This window comes from Arvicanthis niloticus, chromosome 2 (assembly GCF_011762505.2).
Source record: "Arvicanthis niloticus isolate mArvNil1 chromosome 2, mArvNil1.pat.X, whole genome shotgun sequence".
NCBI classification, from domain to species: Eukaryota; Metazoa; Chordata; class Mammalia; order Rodentia; family Muridae; genus Arvicanthis; species Arvicanthis niloticus.
Genome location: NC_047659.1, coordinates 7,507,911 through 7,525,554, shown reverse-complemented (window position 1 = coordinate 7,525,554; position 17,644 = coordinate 7,507,911). Strand labels below are relative to the sequence as shown.

At 44.3% G+C, this 17,644-nt stretch overlaps 1 protein-coding gene across 1 annotated transcript in view; it reads right to left on the bottom strand.

Annotated features, from left to right (window-relative positions):
* Window positions 1–17,644, bottom strand: part of Nup188 (nucleoporin 188) — a 58,966-nt gene that overhangs the window by 24,949 nt on the left and 16,373 nt on the right. Inside the window, exons 7-14 of the mRNA XM_034493774.2 lie at window positions 17,045–17,137; window positions 16,810–16,929; window positions 10,861–11,072; window positions 9,210–9,324; window positions 8,039–8,239; window positions 5,723–5,812; window positions 3,051–3,116; window positions 401–520 (exon numbers count right to left, since the gene is read on the bottom strand). Of these exons, the coding sequence (XP_034349665.1) occupies window positions 401–520; window positions 3,051–3,116; window positions 5,723–5,812; window positions 8,039–8,239; window positions 9,210–9,324; window positions 10,861–11,072; window positions 16,810–16,929; window positions 17,045–17,137 (1,017 nt within the window). The remainder of the gene's footprint in view (window positions 1–400; window positions 521–3,050; window positions 3,117–5,722; window positions 5,813–8,038; window positions 8,240–9,209; window positions 9,325–10,860; window positions 11,073–16,809; window positions 16,930–17,044; window positions 17,138–17,644) is intronic.

The window sequence follows — 17,644 nt, the reverse complement described above, 5'->3', positions numbered from 1 at the left end:
CTCACTCTACAGAGCTGGCTCTCTGCTTACTTCTCCTTTCTCTCACCTCCTACCCCCTCCAACGCTAGGGATCAAACCCAGGGCCTTGCAGAACCTACGGAGGCACTAACCACATAGCACACCCTCAGGAGTGTCACTCGATTCTTAAGTCTGCTGTTCCCTGCTAAGCAGGCACCAGGCAACTTCACGCTTAGTCTCACAGCACCTACAACAGGTACTTAGAGGACCAATTTTAATGTGCTTATACAGAACCAAGGGGACACCATCTAAACGGCATCTTTCATTCACCTCCAGATAACTCCATCCTGGCAGCGCACTGGCAACGCAGATGCACACAGGAGTGCCAGTGACACCTCAGCCAGCCCCTCCTACTTTTCAGGAATCCAACCAAACCACTCACCTTTTTGGCAGTGGACTTCCCTGACACAAGGGCTCGGAGCAGTTGCAGAAGCGGGGAAAGGAGATGGGGAAACATCCCACACACACTGTCCAGAATGATCCCAAGACCAGAGGTTGGCTCCTAAAGTAGAAAGGAAGAAGTTAGCCCTCTTTGCAAGTGCTCAGAAATCCTCAGAAAACCTAGAAACAGGCTGCAGAGATGGCTCAGCAGGAAGACTGCTCTCTAGAGGACCCAGCTCCTACCCAGCAGCCTACAACCATCTGTAACTCCCAAATCCAGGATCCAACATCCTCTTCTGGCCTCTATGGGCACTGCATGCACATGTGCACAGATATAATATCCTTACACAAAAGATAAAAACAAAGATAAGTATTTTTTTTTTTGAGACAGATCTCTGTTTGCCTCTGCATCCAAAGTGCTGGGATTAAAGGTATGCACCACCACTGGCCATTAAAAGAAATATACTTTATAAAAGTTCATACATTTAAAAGAAAACCTAGACATACAGTTTTTGTTCACATAGACATAAATAACAGCTCCTTAATAATTTAAGATGTTCATATTTCACTGAAAAATGATATACTGCCTGTCTATCCAATGCCCTCTTCCTGGCCACCCTTTGTACAGACAAACAATATAATTCCTTCCATTAAATGTTTCTATTAAAGTGAGAACTGCCCCCAAATCATACCAACGCTTAGCTGTCAGGAGCCATAACGGGACAAGCTAATGATTATTAGATGATCATCCTGAAATGCTTGCCTCAGATTATTATATAATCTGTGATGAGTGTGCCCCATTAGCAAGGCTGTGGAGATGTAATTTTTGGAAAGATTCCTGCTATTAATAAGCTTTTCCCATTATTATTATTAAACATATATAACAATCACTAAGCAATAGCACACCCTTTTGTAGCAGATCTCTGCAGATCCACGAAGATGTACTGTCTTGTAGTGATACTATATAGACAAATAGATGACTTCTTAAGTCTTAATGATGATCCTATAAGAATTCCTAAAATTATATCAATGATTACTAAGCTCTTTTATAACGGGACTGCTATTAGGTCACTCACACATAGTCAAAACTGCAATGAGAATTCTGCCAGTCTCCCGAGTGTTATCAGTTAATTGCCCCGAGAGAGATAGTAACTAGACTTTCTCCTACTCAGAAACTTCCAAGAAGTTGTAAAACAATTAACCAAGGTCACTAAAAGGGAATTCACAATTTATTATAGGTACCAGGACAGAAGAGAAAATATTGCCTGGGTTTATCTATACAAAACTTCACGAATTTCTTAAGTTATAGTTTCAAACTTTCAGCAAACCTGTGGAGCTAGACAGGTGATGGATGTCTAGCTAGATAATTACTCCTAATGGATATGCATATAAACATTCTGTGTTGTAAACTTCTATTTCAATTTATGATTTGAATTTTGGTGTGAGCTTGTGATGAACTTTGTAACATGTGACCATGTACTCTGAATGATGTATACTAAAGTCAGACACAGGCGACGTTAGTTAGAGGCCGTTCGTTTGTCCTTTCCTTTTCTTTTTCCCTGCCTAGAATTTTTCTCTCATAGAATTTTTACTTTGTTAGAATCTTTTCCTTTGCACCACTCAGGACCTTTCCACCTTTCCCCTCAGATAGCTGCATAGGATACTTTTTACACTTAAATCTATAGCAACTTTTTATAGTGTCTTTTCTTCCTGTGACCTCAGACTAGAAAGTTAGACTAGTAGTTAGAGCCCAGCAGTTCCTGCTGAGTTAGAACAAAGGCCACATTGCCTAATCCTCTGCTGTTAGGCTGCAGGTGTTAATCACCCTAGCCTGCAGTCTCTTACCCTCAGAAGTTTTTACAATAGCATAAGGCTATTTACTTAACCCCTTGCTGGTTTTAGGGCTGAGATGCAAGTGCCAGAAACAGCAGTTTCTGGCCACAGGATCGTGGATGGCAGGTCAGCTACAGTAGCATAGAAAGTGAACTTTTCTAGCATAGATAAGTAAAACTTTTATTACAGCAACACTAAAAGTCTTGTAAGGCTCAAGGCTTGTAAGACCTAAGTCTTACCCCCTACCTACACTCTCCCACCTTCCATCTCCCCCCACCCCCAGGGGCTGCCTCAGGAAGAACCAACAGGAGGAGAAAGAAGCAGCTTCTCCTCTCTCACCCATGCCGGGGCTGCCCACCCCCACCCACGCGCATTTAGCCAGCACACACAAGCAGTAGATGCCCAATCTAAAATATCTTGTTCCAGCTTCTCTCTGTGTCTGCAAGGCCTCTGCAGCATCTCTGGAGGGAGGGAGCTGGAAGCTACACAAGCATACTGTTCCAGCTGGGCCCTGTAATCTCTCAGAAATGTTTCATCATTCTCTTTGCTCTAGAGCAGGTGGTTCTCCACTTAGGGTTGTGACCCTGGAGGTAGAACAACCCTTTCACAGGACTCACCAAAGACCATTAGAAAATACAGAATTCACATTATGATTCCTACCAGCAGCCAAATTAGAGCTGTGAAGTAATAACAGCATAATTTCCCATGGGTCACCACATGCCACATCAGGAGGCACTGTACCAAAGGGCCGCAGCCTCGGACGGCCGAGAACCGCTGCTCTAGAGGTGCTACAGCACAAGTCCCTCTGACATACTTACTGTTCCCCAGAACAACTCTGGAAGAGAAGGGTCTGCCAGGACTTCACATGCTGTGTCAATTACATCCTGTGAAGAGAAGGAAATGGTTTGGCTTGCTGGCTCGAACCACTCTACCTTTTGTATGGTATTCCATGACCACGAGGACCAACGAGCATGTCACACAGCATGGCAAGAGCTCCAGCTTACAGTCAGGGCACAACACTGCAGTTTGCAGTTCTGGCAGATTGCTGCAAGCCTATGGTTATAGCACTACTTGAGAAGCTAAGGCATGCACGTCTTATCTGCAGACAGATTCACAAATTCACCTTCCTTTCTTATTTTTTTCCTGAAACAGGGTTTCTCTGTGTAGCCCTGGCTGGCCTGAAACACATTACGTAGATCAGGCTGGCCTGGAACTTAGAGATTCGCCTGCCTCTGCTCCCTGAATGTTGGGATTAAAGACGTGCACCACAATGCAGGGCCACCAAATTCAACTTCTTGATGTGTAAATGCGTATCTGTAGAATGGAAATGATAAAAGCAGGTAATACTGGGCTTTGACACAGCCTGTCTCACACACACAAAAGACCATGTTGTTATGCTTAGGTGGACCAAGCTCTTAAGTCAGAAATAATATCTAACTTACTGTGTTCTCAGCACTTAGCTTAACACACTCGACAGTCATTTAAGGAATACTGAGTGAATGAGAGAGAGGGGAGGGTAGAATATATCACAAGTATGCATAAGCTCATGGAGGTCAAAAGAGGGCATCAGATCCCATGGAAATAGGGATATGGGGGGGGGGGGGCCTGGAGAATTTGCTCAGTGGTTAAAAGCACTGACTGCTCCTCCAGAGGTCCTGAGTTCAATTCCCAGCACCCACATGGTGACTCACAATCATCTGTAATGGGATCCAATGACCCCTTCTGGTGTGTGTGAGGACAACTACAGTGTACTCACATACATAAAATAAATAAATAAATAAATCTTAGAAAGAGAGAGAGAGAGAGAGAGAGAGAGAGAGAGAGAGAGGAAGAAGAGGAGGAGGAAGAGGAGGAGGAAGAGGAGGAAGGGAAGGGAAGGGAAGGGAAGGGAAGGGAAGGGAAGGGAAGGGAAGGGAAGGGAAGGGAAGGGAAGGGAAGGGAGAAAACAGAGACATAGGCAGTTGTGAACTGCTTGGTCCTGGCAGAGTGGCCAGCGCTCTGAACTGCGAGCCATCTCTCCAGCCCTAGGGTATTTTCTTCCTGTATTTCTTTACTTAAAGGCAGGGTCTCAGAATGAAGCCCTGGCTGTCCTGGAACTTACTATATAACTATATAAGCCACGCTGCCTTCAACTCACAGAGATCCTCCTGCCCCCGGCTCCTGCTCTAGCATCAAAGGTGTGCGTCACAACTAGCTCAACATTTTCTCTCAATGTGCCAGGTCTTCCTGTTCAATCTTAAAGACTAGGTAAAATCTGAAGTCACAAGAACATTACCATTTTTTAAAAGTTATCTGTTGGGGTCCAGGAGTATATGTAGTGGGTAGTTTTGTTTATGTAAATTGCCTGACAAACCTCATAACACCAATCTCAGACAGGGAGAGCTTATTGAGCAGTACTGATCAATCAGGTCCATGGTTCAGAAAAGAACTGAACCATGACATTGAGTTAAGATTCTACAAAGCTTTTTAAGTCTAAGTGAGACCCACAATCATCTGTGCCAAGTTACTCCACCAATCAGGATTTAGGAATAGGGACTTTCTTAGGAACAGTCTTTGTTGTACACGTATCCTGCTCCCAATGGTTGGGGTATTCACCTGCTGCCGTGTCTAACGTTTGTGTCTTAACTTGCCAACCAGGAGGTCAGTTACCCATGTACATGTCTCTTCTGCTAAGTAGGATGTCAGTTCCCGGGGGGTCTTGGGAACTTAAACTTTACTTAACCCGTACTCAAATACTTAAATAGATGCAGGTGTCTCTCTTATGTTGGGGTCCATCCCAGGGGTACCTTATAAAGGCAAATACCACAAAAGCTTTTACACAGGCGCAGCAAGTGCTGCTGGAGGCGGCCGCTCTGGGTCCAAGTTAATTGTGGGTAACAATACTATGCAGTTCTAACTGTGTGATTGGTGTCCAAGGAACAGAATATAACAATATGCAATCAACTTGGGCATGAGAAAGTTTCCTAGTAAGAGCAGAAACAACACATGAGAACGTTTCCTTATAATATTACTAACAGCACAAAATGGCAGGCTAACCAGGTAACAGTTACCTAGGCATTAACATTTACCTAGGCCTTGATATTTTACATAGGCTTTCAACATTTTCTATGCTACAAATGACAGGGCAGGAAAAACTGAGTCTTTCAATTGACAACAATCTCATTTTCACCAATTTATAAAATCCTAATCATTACAAATGAACACTATAAAGCCAGACACACCTTTAATCCCAGCACCCAGGAGGCAGAGGCAGAGGCAGGAAGAAGACCTTTGAGTTCTAGGCTAACCTGGTCTACAAATTGAGTTCTATGACAGCCTAGGCTACACAGAGAAACCTTGTCTTTAAAAACTATAAACAAACAAACAAGCAAATAAATAAATAAATAAATAAATAAATAAGAAGTAGCAAGAAACAAATCTAAGGGGCAATGTGGTGACCGGACTGTAACTGAAGGGCAGCCTGACAGAGTAAAGACAGCCATGTACTGACCTGCTGGTTGCCCAGTGTGTGCAGCTCCAGGGAGGTGAGAGCAAAGGAGAGAAGACCATAGACACACATGCAGGCGGTACTTGTGGTGCACTGGAATGACAAAACAATAGACGGCTAAATCTGAATAACCCGACTCTCTCCAGGACTCAGTCATCATATTTAGAGCCCTTGAAAACAAACCAAAGGGAATTCCAAACACTCAGAATTTTCCTAATTTATTTACAAGATTAGAAGGAAGGATTAACAAACATTACAACACAGGAATAAAACCAAAGGAACTAATCTCAAAACGACCAAAGTTTTTGTAGATAAAAAGAAAACTACAGCTGGGCCATGGGTGCATGCATTTAATCCCAGCACTTGGGAGCCAGGGCTACACAGAGAAACTGTCTCAAAACAACAAACAAACAAACAAACAAACAAACAAACCCACATCCAGCCAAGAGACTGGATCCTCTAGAGGCTCTACCAACTACTCCAAATGAGACACCAATAGCCATCAACCTGCAGAACAGAGAGCGTCCTGCCTATCAGTTGAAGTTTCTGTTTGAAGACTAATTTCTTTGTAAAACTTGTGGTACTGGGATTTGAACCCAAGGTCTCATGAACAAATGGCTAGGCTCATATTCTGCTAGTGAGTTAAATCCCCAACCCCAAAGAGTAGTTTTCAGAGCAGCTTTGGGCTGCCATCAGAGAGAGTTGTACTGTCCTAAATCCCATTTGGCTTACCCATCTCTCCTTCCCAACTCATCCTTGGCAGCAGCTGCTCGTCTGACAGTCTCCAGAGTGTCACTGGTGGAACCACACACTATGTGGCCTCTTCAGACTTATTTCCTTTACTTAGTAATATGTATCAGGATTCTCCTACCATTTTTCAGTGGGGTGGAGAGGGTTTGCAGGGGGAACCAGGAATCAAACCCAGGGCCCCGTGTATGCTAGTGGAATGCTATATAACTAAGTTGTATCTACAGCCCTCTGTTTTCTCAGGGTTTCATAGTGGATTTCTTTTTCTTCTTCCTCTTCTTCTTCTCCCCTCCCACCCCCCCACAGGGTTTCTCTTTGTAGCTCTGAAGACCAGGCGGGCCTGGAACTCCGAAATCGGCCTGCCTTTGCCTTCCAAGTGCTGGGATTAAAGGCATGCACCTCCACTGCCCGGCTCCTCTTCTAGTTTCTTTCCCAGACAGGGTTTCTCTGTAGCCTTGGCTGTCCTGGAACTTGTTCTATAGTTCAGGCTGACCTTGAACTCAGAGATCTGCCTGGTTCTGTCTCCTGAGTTTTGCCACACCAACCTGCTGCTGTCTTGCAGTGAGGACCAGCCCACTGCCTGATGTGCCACAGTTTACCTCTAGCTCCTTCAGGACATCCCAGCCCTCCATTCCTCCAGCCACCGTGAAGAAGCTTATGACAAGAGTGAGGCTACAAACATGTGAATGGGATCTTCTAGGAGACAATCTTCTCAGTAGAGAAACCAATGATCACAACATCAAATCTACCTTTTCTTCTTCTTTTTGGGGGTTGAGGGAGTGGCACAGAAGATGAATTCTCGGGCCTGCTCCTGGTATCTCACTTTAGCATATCAATATCAGCTAACTAACTAAGCCAGGCAAACTCCATCTGAACCTCAAGCAGAGACTCACAAGAGTTTCTCACTTATTGTTACAGGTGAATAAGTTCTCAGTCAGATGTCCAAAATTCATCCTGTAGAGCAGTGTGCTCAGTGTTCCTACTGCTGTAACCCTCTAATATAGTTCCTCATGCTGTGATGACCCCATCCATAAAAACAATTTTTTTGCTATTCCATAACTGTAATTTTCCAATGTTACAAATAAATATCTGTTTTCTGATGACTCCTGTGAAAGGGTCATTCAACCCCCAACAGGGTCACAACCCAAAGGTTGAAAACAGCTTGCTCTAAAACAGGAGTCAGACTTATCATCAGTTCAAACCCTGTTTACCACTTACTAAGTATCACTGCTTGCAGCCAGTTACATCCTCCTGGGTCTCAGCTTTCTAAGGTTAGCTGGTACTCCCAGGACAAGTAAGATAGCACTGGGGAGTGCTAACAATGCTGTATGATCACCCTACAAAGCCAGTGAAAACACCATCGCAAAGTTGGCACAGTAGCACATGCCTGTGCTCCCAGCCCTTCAGAGGCCAGAGCAGGAGGATCAAGAGTTCAAGGCCAGCCAGGGCTACAGACTAAGATCCTATCTCAATAAAGAATAAACAGCACAATGAACGAGTCACCACCTGAGGTCTCATTGTTCTCCAAGGCCTGCCCTCCTCATGCTCAACTACCAACAAGTCAAGGCTTACATCATTTCCCCCGCTGGCAAGAGACCGAAGCAGTCGAGTCAAGTACTGAAATACGTTCAGCTGGATGGCCGTGCCCCCTATCTTCCTGACCACGCTGCTGGTCTCTTCTGGGTTTAGTGTGTGACGGAGGAGAGCCCAGGCCAAAAGCACGGGGGCATGGTGCGGAATGTCTCCTAAGGTCAACATCACACGATCCATATCCTAATGAGGGGAGAAAACACTTGTGTTTATGAAAAGGGAAGGACCGGCTTCGGCCAGGCACGTCAGCATGTTCAAGCAAGCCTATCACCTAGAGACCCTGGATCCCACACCAGCTCTGCCCTCATCTTCACCCCAACCACCCTGCTAGGAAACCCAACACTCTTACTGTCACCCACAATTGTTTCTGATTTTATATGATCTGAGTTTATTTATTTATTTATTTTTTTGGTTTTTCGAGACAGGGTTTCTCTGTGTAGCCCTGGCTGTCCTGGAACTCACTCTGTAGACCAGGCTGGCCTCGAACTCAGAAATCCACCTGCCTCTGCCTCCCAAGTGCTGGGATTAAAGGCGTGCGCCACCACCGCCTGGCGATGATCTGAGTTTAAAGCTATAAAATACACATTACGACTTGAGAGCTGTTATCAGCCTGATCCTTCTTGAACATTCCGTGACCTCTCCCTTTCTGTCTTTTTTTTTTAATAAATGTTTTCCAAGCCCAAACTTTTTTTTTTTTTTAGGTTTTTTTTTTTTTTTTTTAAATGTATGAGTGCACTGTAGCTCTCTTCAAACCCACCAGAAGATGTTATTGGATTCCGTTACAGATGGTTTAAGATGGTTGTGAGCCACCACGTGGTTGCTGGGAATTGAACTCAGGACCTCTGGAAGAGCAGTCCGTGCTCTTAACCGCTGAGCCATCTCTCCAGCCCCCTTTCTGACTTTCTAATCATTTTGACTCACACCCCCTTTTTTCATAAAACCCACATATGCCCATAACCCCCAAAGGATTTGCCACCTCTGTTAGTGAGTCTACTTCCTATTAGCTTCAATTATTATCTCTGCACAAATAACTCTGAGTTCTCCCAGACCTAATTAAAAATATAGAAGTAAAATTTCTGTGCATCAGGGTAATTGAGAGGTTAAAAACTAACTATAAACCACCCGGAAAAAGGGAAAGGCTCTTCAAGTTCACCTGGCAGATAAGCCCATCCTGAGCAAACTGGTGCAGCTCTCTCCTGTCGTCCAAGGCGTACTTATGCAAGGACTCAACATCCATCCCTTCCACCAGGATAAGGGCACTGAAGTACCTGGAGAGGAGAGCCCACAGCAGAGCCTTAGCCACGCGGTTCTGAGCTGCGCTGAAGCCACGGGAGCTGTAAGCACTCGCCATCACCACTTACTGCTGCACATTTCACACTCTTCTTCCCACAGCGTGGGGGTTATTCTTGGTTTTTTGTTTTTCAAGACAGGGTTTCTCTGTATAGCCCTGGCTGTCCTGGAACTCACTCTGTAGACCAGGCTGGCATCAAACTCAAAGAGATCCTCCTGCCTCTGTCTCCCCAGTGCTGGGATTAAAGGGGTGTACCTCCATCACCCAGCTCCTGCTGTGCTTTTAAATATGAAGTTGTTTGGTTTTGTGGTGCTGAGGACCAACCGGGCATGTGTGTCAAGCACGCGCTCCACCACAGCTGACCCTCAGACCTTGGAATGTAGTTTATGTTCTTGTTTCCTGCACATCTCAATCTCTACTTGAGCCCGACCTGTGACTGTGCGGATCATTCAAGATGACCGAGAACTAACACTGAAGTGCTCTATAGCTGTAACTTACCCCTGACGCGGCTTTTACTCCTTAAATGTATTTCTTTGCTCAGAGCAAACGCACAACATGTGGATATACCCACAGCCGTCAGGACAGAAAAACTAAATTAAAAAACTACAGACAATGACCTCAAAGACAGTGGAGACTAAACACCTTGCTCTTCAGTGTCATTGTGGCCCCTGTACCATGCCTGCTCTAGTTACTCACCAAGTACTCTTGTTGAATGGATAGTGGACCAACCTCCTAGATTAAGACAAAGACTCCCCGTCTTTGCTAGGCCGTTGGGAACACACCTTTAATCCCAACACTTGGAATGCAGAGGCAAGCAAATCTTTCAGTTCCAGGCCAGCCTAGTCTACAGAGCGCATTCCAGGACAGTCAGGGCTACACAGAGAAACAGTATCTTGAAAAACAAAGAAAAGGCACAATGTCTTTGGGACTAAAGACATGGCTAAGCACAAGAACATTCACTATTCGTTTGTTTGTTTGTTTGTTTGTTTGTTTTGGTTTTGTTTTTTGAGACAGGGTTTCTCTGTGTAGCTCTGGCTGTCCTGGAACTCACTCTGTAGACCAGGCTGGCCTCGAACTCAGAAATCCGCCTGCCTCTGCCTCCCAAATACAGGGCTTAAAGGCATGCACCACCACTGCCCTACAAGCATTCGCTATTCTTGCAGTGAATCCAGTTCAGTTCCTAACACCCACAACAGTGGCATGCACGTGACTCAATGCCATTTCTTGTCCTCTAAAGGCAGCAGGTACACAAATAGTGCACATGTATATGTGAAAGTAAAATATTCACACACATAAGCAAAAATAATGATAGATAAATAAAGAAAGAACAGGACAGTTTTGGAAGAAGAAGTCTCCTTAATTTCAAACTATACCTCTTGCATGAACAGGACATGCCGACACTCATACCCACTTCCCAACCCGCTGAAGGAACGTTGCATCTTCCCTCTCCACTGCAATACCAACGGTCTAAACCCTGTAGAGTTCACAAACTGCAATCCACTCTCAGACTTACCCAATTCGATCTACAAAAGGATCCATGGTTTCATCCACAAGGTGTCTATTGGTCTGCCTACTACCAAACCCTTGCTCCTTGAACATCTTGGTTAGTACCAGTAGGTCACTAGGTGCCATCTCGAAGTATGCATAATAGAGGAAAATAATTTCTAGTAGCATGGACTGTTCCCGGAGGCACTGAACAAACCATCGAGACACCTGGCGCTCAGTCTGCACCAACAGAGAAAGAATGGGAGAGGAAACAGTTAGACTACACAACAAATTAACTTTTTTTTTTTTTTTTTTTTTTTTTTTTTTTTTTTTTTTTTTAATACACAGGGCCTCACTAAGTAGTCCTGCATAGCCTAGAACTGGTTATGTAAACAAGGCTAACCTCAAACTCAGGGATCCTGTATTTGCCTCTAGATGCAGGGATAGTGTCTGTCCATCCGTCCCCAGCTCCCCACCCCCACCAAGTGCTGGCATTAAAGAAGTGTAGCATGACATCCACCCCCCAAAATGTTATTTTTATTGGATAACATATCCATACTAAAGGTTTTAAAAATACACCAAGTACAGAATAGTGTCTGTATGAATAAAGAAACCATGTCTCTGTGATTTCTATTGCCCGGTCATCTACACTTCTGTACAAAGCAACCCGTCTTGGATTCCAGTCTCTTTTCAGCAATGTGCCAAATGTAATAACTGATTCTGATTTAGCCTATATTCTTTCTATAAACAAAATAATGTAATAACTACTTGACCACTTCCCCTTTATTTAACACTGTCTCAAGGATGACTCAACAGTATATTCTCCACTCCTTTTCAGAGAAGCATTAAGCTGATTTGCTAGTATTTAGCTGGTTACTTCTTTTTAATGTTGCACAGGATTCCCATTTATATAAATGTTATCATTTCAGGGTCTACTTGGAAGGGGGGGGCTAGGTATATGTGTGGGGAGGGTGTTTTATGACAGTCTCATGTTGTCCTTGAACTTACGACACAGCTCAGGTTGAGTCTGAGCCCCATACTTTTGCTCTGTCTCCCAAGTGCTGACATTATAAATGTGCACCACTTCCAGCTTCTTACCAATCTTTGCTAACATAATCATATTATAATACCTACAGAACAATCTGGCAAAAACAATCAACAAAGCAAAGACCTGGACAACATCAAACAGCCACCACACTCTATGACTGTCAAGCACACATTATGTAAGTAGACATGAACATGGTATATTTACTAAAACAATCTCAAGATGAGAAATAAACCATAGGACACTAATTGGAGACAGAATCTTACCTTAGCTCCCCATGCTCTAAGACTGGAACAGCTTAGGGACAGTACCCTTTAGAACACTACCAGAAGCTGCTGGCTGTGGCCCATGCCTATAATCCTAGAATTCAGGAGACTAGGATGGTAGGATTAACTTGATGTAAAGGACAATCTGGGCTACTGAGTGAGTTCTGATAAACCTAGGCTAGAGGGGGGGAGGAAAGGGAGGGAGAGAGGAAGAGGGAGAGGGAGAGAGGGTGAGAGGGAGGGAGAGAGGGAGAGAGGGAGAGAGGCAGAGAGAGAGGCAGAGAGAGAGGCAGAGAGGGAGAGAGGGAGAGAGGGAGAGAGCGCGAGAGGGAGAGAGAGACAGAGACACCGAGACCTATTTCCAAAAACACAGCCAGGCATCAATGACACCTGTAACCCCAGCAATCAGGAGGTGAGAGGACCAAGAGCTCAGGCTATCCTCAGCTACGCATTCAGCTCAAGGTTAACTAGTGTTGTAGGAAAACCCTGTTTCAAATAATAAATAAAATAAATATAAAGACACTGATCATGACTGAGTCAAATTTAATAGAATCAACTAGGCATGATGGTATGTTTGTGACCCTGGCACTCAGGAGGCTAAGGCAGTCTATGAGTTTCAAGCAAGCCCAAACTACAGCGTAAGACCCTGTATCAGAAAACTGACAAGACAGTTCCGATGGTTAGGGTGCTTGCCGCCACATGTAATAACCTGAATTCAGTCCGCAGCACTCACAGGATGGTCAGGAAAGAAGCAGCCCCTGCAACATCTCCTCTGATACATGTATCATGCTGAGGGACCTATATGGAACCTATATACGCATACCACATCCATATACACAAACTAACACACCTCGGTTTTTTTAAAAAAGGAAAATATATAATGCCTGAACACTAGGCCTCATTGTTTTAAGGCGAGTGTAGTGGAAGAGCAGGCATCGAACCTAGGGCCTCATGCTTCTGAGGCAAGTGCTCGGCCACAGAGCCCAAGCCCTGGCTTTAGAAGGGTTGAAATTCTATGCTTAGTAATTTCCTCCTTCCTCTTCTTTCTTTTTAAACTCAGCTTTTAGAAAAAAAAGCGTGGCTGGAGAGATGGCTCAGCAGTTAAGAGCACTGGCTGCTCTTCCAGAGGTCCTGAGTTCAGTTCCCAACAACCACATGGTGGCTCACAACCATCTGTAATGGGATCTGATGCCCTCTTCTGGTGTGTCTGAAAAGAGCATTAGTGTACTCATATACATAAAATAATAAATAAGTCTTTAAAAAAAAAGTCTGCAGTAGAGATGTGACCTAGAACTCCACGCTCTTAGTTCCCACTAGTGAAACGCCACTTTCTGTTTCTTTTTTTTTTTTTTTTTTTTTTTTTTTTGGTTTTTCAAGACAGGGTTTCTCTGTATATCTCTGTATAGCCTGGGCTGTCCTGGAACTCACTCTGTAGACCAGGCTGGCCTCGAACTCAGAAATCCGACTGCCTCTGCCTCCCAAGTGCTGGGATTAAAGGCATATGCCACCACCGCCTGGGCCACTTTCTGTTTCTTACATGTCCCTCAGTATTTTATGTGTATGGATGCTTTGCCTGTCTGTATGTTTACATACCACATTTGTGTAGTATCTGCCCAGGCCAAGAAGGTGGTGTTGGATCACCAGGAACTAAGGTTACAGATGACTGTGAAACACCATTTAGGTGCTGGGAATTGAATGCAGTGTCCTCTGGAAAGACAGCCACTAAGCAATCTCTTGAGCCCTCAAATGTCAATTGTTTTACTCTATAATGGTTTCTATAAGGTTGGCCCAGGGAGTGGCACTATTTGGAGGTGTGGTCTTGCTGGAGGAAGTGTGTCACTGTCAGGGTGGGCAGAAGGACCCTCCTCCTAACCACACAGGAGCCAGTCTTCTCCTAGTGGTCTTCAGATGAAGATGTAAAACTCTCAGCTCCTCCTGCACCATACCTGCCTGGATGCTGCCATGTTCCTGCCTTCATGATAATGGACTGAACCTGGGAACCTGTAAGCCAGTCACAATTAAATATTGTCCTTATAAGAGTTGTCTTGTGGGGGAGCGGGCTGGAGAGATGGCTCAGCAGTTAAGAGCACTGGCTGCTCTTCCAGAGGTCTTGAGTTTAATTCCCAGCAACCATATGGTGGCTCACAACCATCTGTAATGGGATCTGATGCCCTCTTCTGGTGTGTCTGAAGACAGTGGCAGTGTACTCACACACATAAAATAAGTGAATTTAAATTAAAAAAAAAAAAGAGTTGCCTTGGTCATGGTGTCTCTTCACAACAGTAAAGCCCTAAGATACACATTCACTTCCCACCTGTTTTGTGTCTATTCACATGCTAGCTTCTAGCTCTGTATTACTATTCTGTCTCTGGTTTTCCTTCTTTCCTGCAGGTTTTTTTAAACACAGAAGTATTTTTTTTTCCTGGAAACATAATTTGGAGTTAATAGATGGCAAACCAAATCACCCATTACTGGTGCTGAATCTCTACACTCAATAACGTGACACGAAGTCAGGCAGCAGCAAATGGTGTCAGCTGAGACACACATGCCTTTAGTCCTAGCACTTGAAGAGGCAGGCAGATCTCTGTGAGTTCAAGGCCGGTCTCATCTATAGACCTAGTTCTAGGACAACACAGAGAAACCGTCTCTCAAGAAAAAACAAACAAAATAAAAGTGATAAGGAGCTCGCATGTGACATACTCCATTAGTTAATCCAGGACTTAGGAGGCAGAGGCAGGATCTCTGAGATGGGGCCAGCCTGGGCTACACAGAGAGACTGTGTCACAAAGCAAAGATTGTGGCAGTGTGTCTTCCCTCTTAGTGACAGCTCTGCAGTACCTTCAGGTTCTGTGCATTTGGACTTTAGGTTTCACTAAGCTTTTTTTTCGGGATCCTCTGTTTTCAATACCATTTTGTTTTACTCTAAGTTTCCAAAGAAGACAGTAAAAATCTATGCACTACATTGTAATGGGTCTGTTTCTTACCTTTTTATTTATGCTATGTGTCTTTGCATATATTCAAATATGTGTAAGTGCCCTTTAGAGGTCAGAAGAAAATATTGGATGTTGGGATTCCTTGGACCTGGAGTTACAGGTGGCTGTGAGCTACCCTACGTGTGCTCAGGAACAGAACTCAGGCCCTCTGGAAGAAGCAATAAACACTTCTGCCTGCAGAGTCCTCTCCAACCTGTCACGGACCTGTTTTCATTGTCCTCTGGGGGCCAGTGTTGAGAAACATGGGGCTGGACCCTCATGTGTCTGCTAGCCAAGTGCTAGTCACTGAAACGGGTCTTGTTGACTTCCTCAGATTACCCTTAAACTCAATCTCTAGCCCAGACTGGCTCTTGAACTAACAACTGTCCTTGTTCTGCCTCCTAAACTGTTGAGGTAAACTTTTTGTATGTTGTGTGAAGGTTGTCTTTGTATTATTCAATTGTTAACTTTGTACCAGCAGAGATGAGGAGTGGCTGGATCTTGGTATTGTTATGGTTCATTACCTTCCTGGGTATTTTGTAAACAACACCTTCCTAACTCACTGATTGGTTTAATAAAAGTCTGATGGTCAATAGTTGTGCAGATATGGTAGGTGGGACTTCTGGTCTGAGAGAGGCTCTCTGGGAGAAGAACCAGGAGCTGCACATGGAGAAGTTGGACATAGGGAGGGGATGTGGGTAATGAGGCCATGTTACAGTACCTGGACAAGGATAGTCAGGTTAAGTTCAGTGAGCAAACTGGGTAGTGGCCTAAGCTAAGGCCTAGGGCATAATCAAATAAACAAGTTTCTGTGGCATTATTCAGAGGCTGGCAGGTCCAAGAAACTCCAGCTATACTAAATAATTTGGATTTCAGACTTGTAACATTAAGCCAGGCTTGGGTACTTTTCTTATATAAAATATTTTTAATTGTTAGCATTTGTTTATGTTGAAGTTTGTTTGTTTTGCTGCTCAACCATATTGGGAAAGTTTGTTACCAATGAATAGCACCCTCATGCAAACATGTTTTAATGTTAATGTATTATTTTCAAAATAAAGTATCTTGGTGGGGTAGCCTGTAATCCCAGATCCTGGGAGGTGGGAACAGAAAGATTAGGCACTCAAGACTAGCCTTGGCTATCTAGGGAGTTTGCAGCTACTCTGTATAAAGTTCTATCTGCAAACAAAAGCAAGAAGTGATATTATGATCTATACAGTAGTTAGTTTAGCATTTACAATGAAAGAAGCAGCCTAGTATTACACATGGTACAAAAAGATCACAGGGAAATGGAATCGATGTGCACGGCGGAGGCAGAAGGATGCCATGAGGCAGGTGCAGGCAGCCTGGGTGGGACAGAGTGTGAGACCCTGTGCTGCCTCAGCCTACCCCAGGACTTCTCTCAAAAAAGAAAAGATGAATCCTGAGTTTAGAATTCCATTAACTGCTAAGAGAATAATATAGGAAAACAGGAAAAACCAAAGAGGGTTTGGTGGGTTTTAACACTATAATCCTAACACAAATGAGCAAAGAAAAAATATAAAATGGACTAAGGAAAGGCTCAGAGTCAGGGACCATTAATCAGAGTTTTGTTCTTACCCATTCCTACAGATGCTCAGGTGTAACCTGAGCCACCAGGACTCCTTCAACAAGGCCCATCCCCTGCTGAGCTAGAGTACTGCGCATGTGCTACCTACCATCAGGTTGCCATGCGTCTCCCAGGTCGGGGCTTCTGTTCTATACAGCTCCTCAAACTGCTGTCGGTACTTTAAAACCAGCTCCTTCTCCAGCTTGTCAACACAGTCAGCGTATTCAGCCTTAAAACCCAGAACACAGTAACTCATGTAAACACTCAAGTGAATATGAGTAATATGAAATTATTTAAATCTGAAGGACACCAGATAGAGGACAAAGAAAACCAAGCAGGCTTACCCTGTAGGGATGGCGTTCATCTTGGAAATATGTCAGAAGATGTAAGACACAACGAAGAATGCACGTTCTTTCTTCATAATAATAATCTGCAATCTAGGGGGAAAACATGAAATTTCAAAATCAGTCACTCACTCTGGCAAAAAGAAGACTCCCCTTTACAACTGCTGATAATCAGATCCTTCAAAACTGAATGGAGGGCAGGAAAGATGGCTCAGTGGGTAAAGGTCAACAAACCTGACAACCTGAGTTCAAGCTCTAGGCCCCACATGGTGGAAGGAAAGAACCCACTTCCACAAGGTGTCCTTTGACCTCCACATGCTCACTATGCAGGTATACACAAGAAATAAATACTTTAACATTTACTTCAGCTTATTTTTGCAGCTGTCTACCAAAGCCAGAGGAAGACCGGCAAGGAGTGCCCTGGACCTGGAGGTAAGGCCCTCATGAGCTGCCATCAGTACTAGGAACCCAACTCAGGTCTCTGGAAGAGAAGCAAGCACCCTGAACCACTGAGTCACCTCCAGGCCCTAAAATAACATTTTTAAACACAAACAGAAAAACCTGAGAGCCAGGCAGTGGTGGCGCCCGCCTTTAATCCCA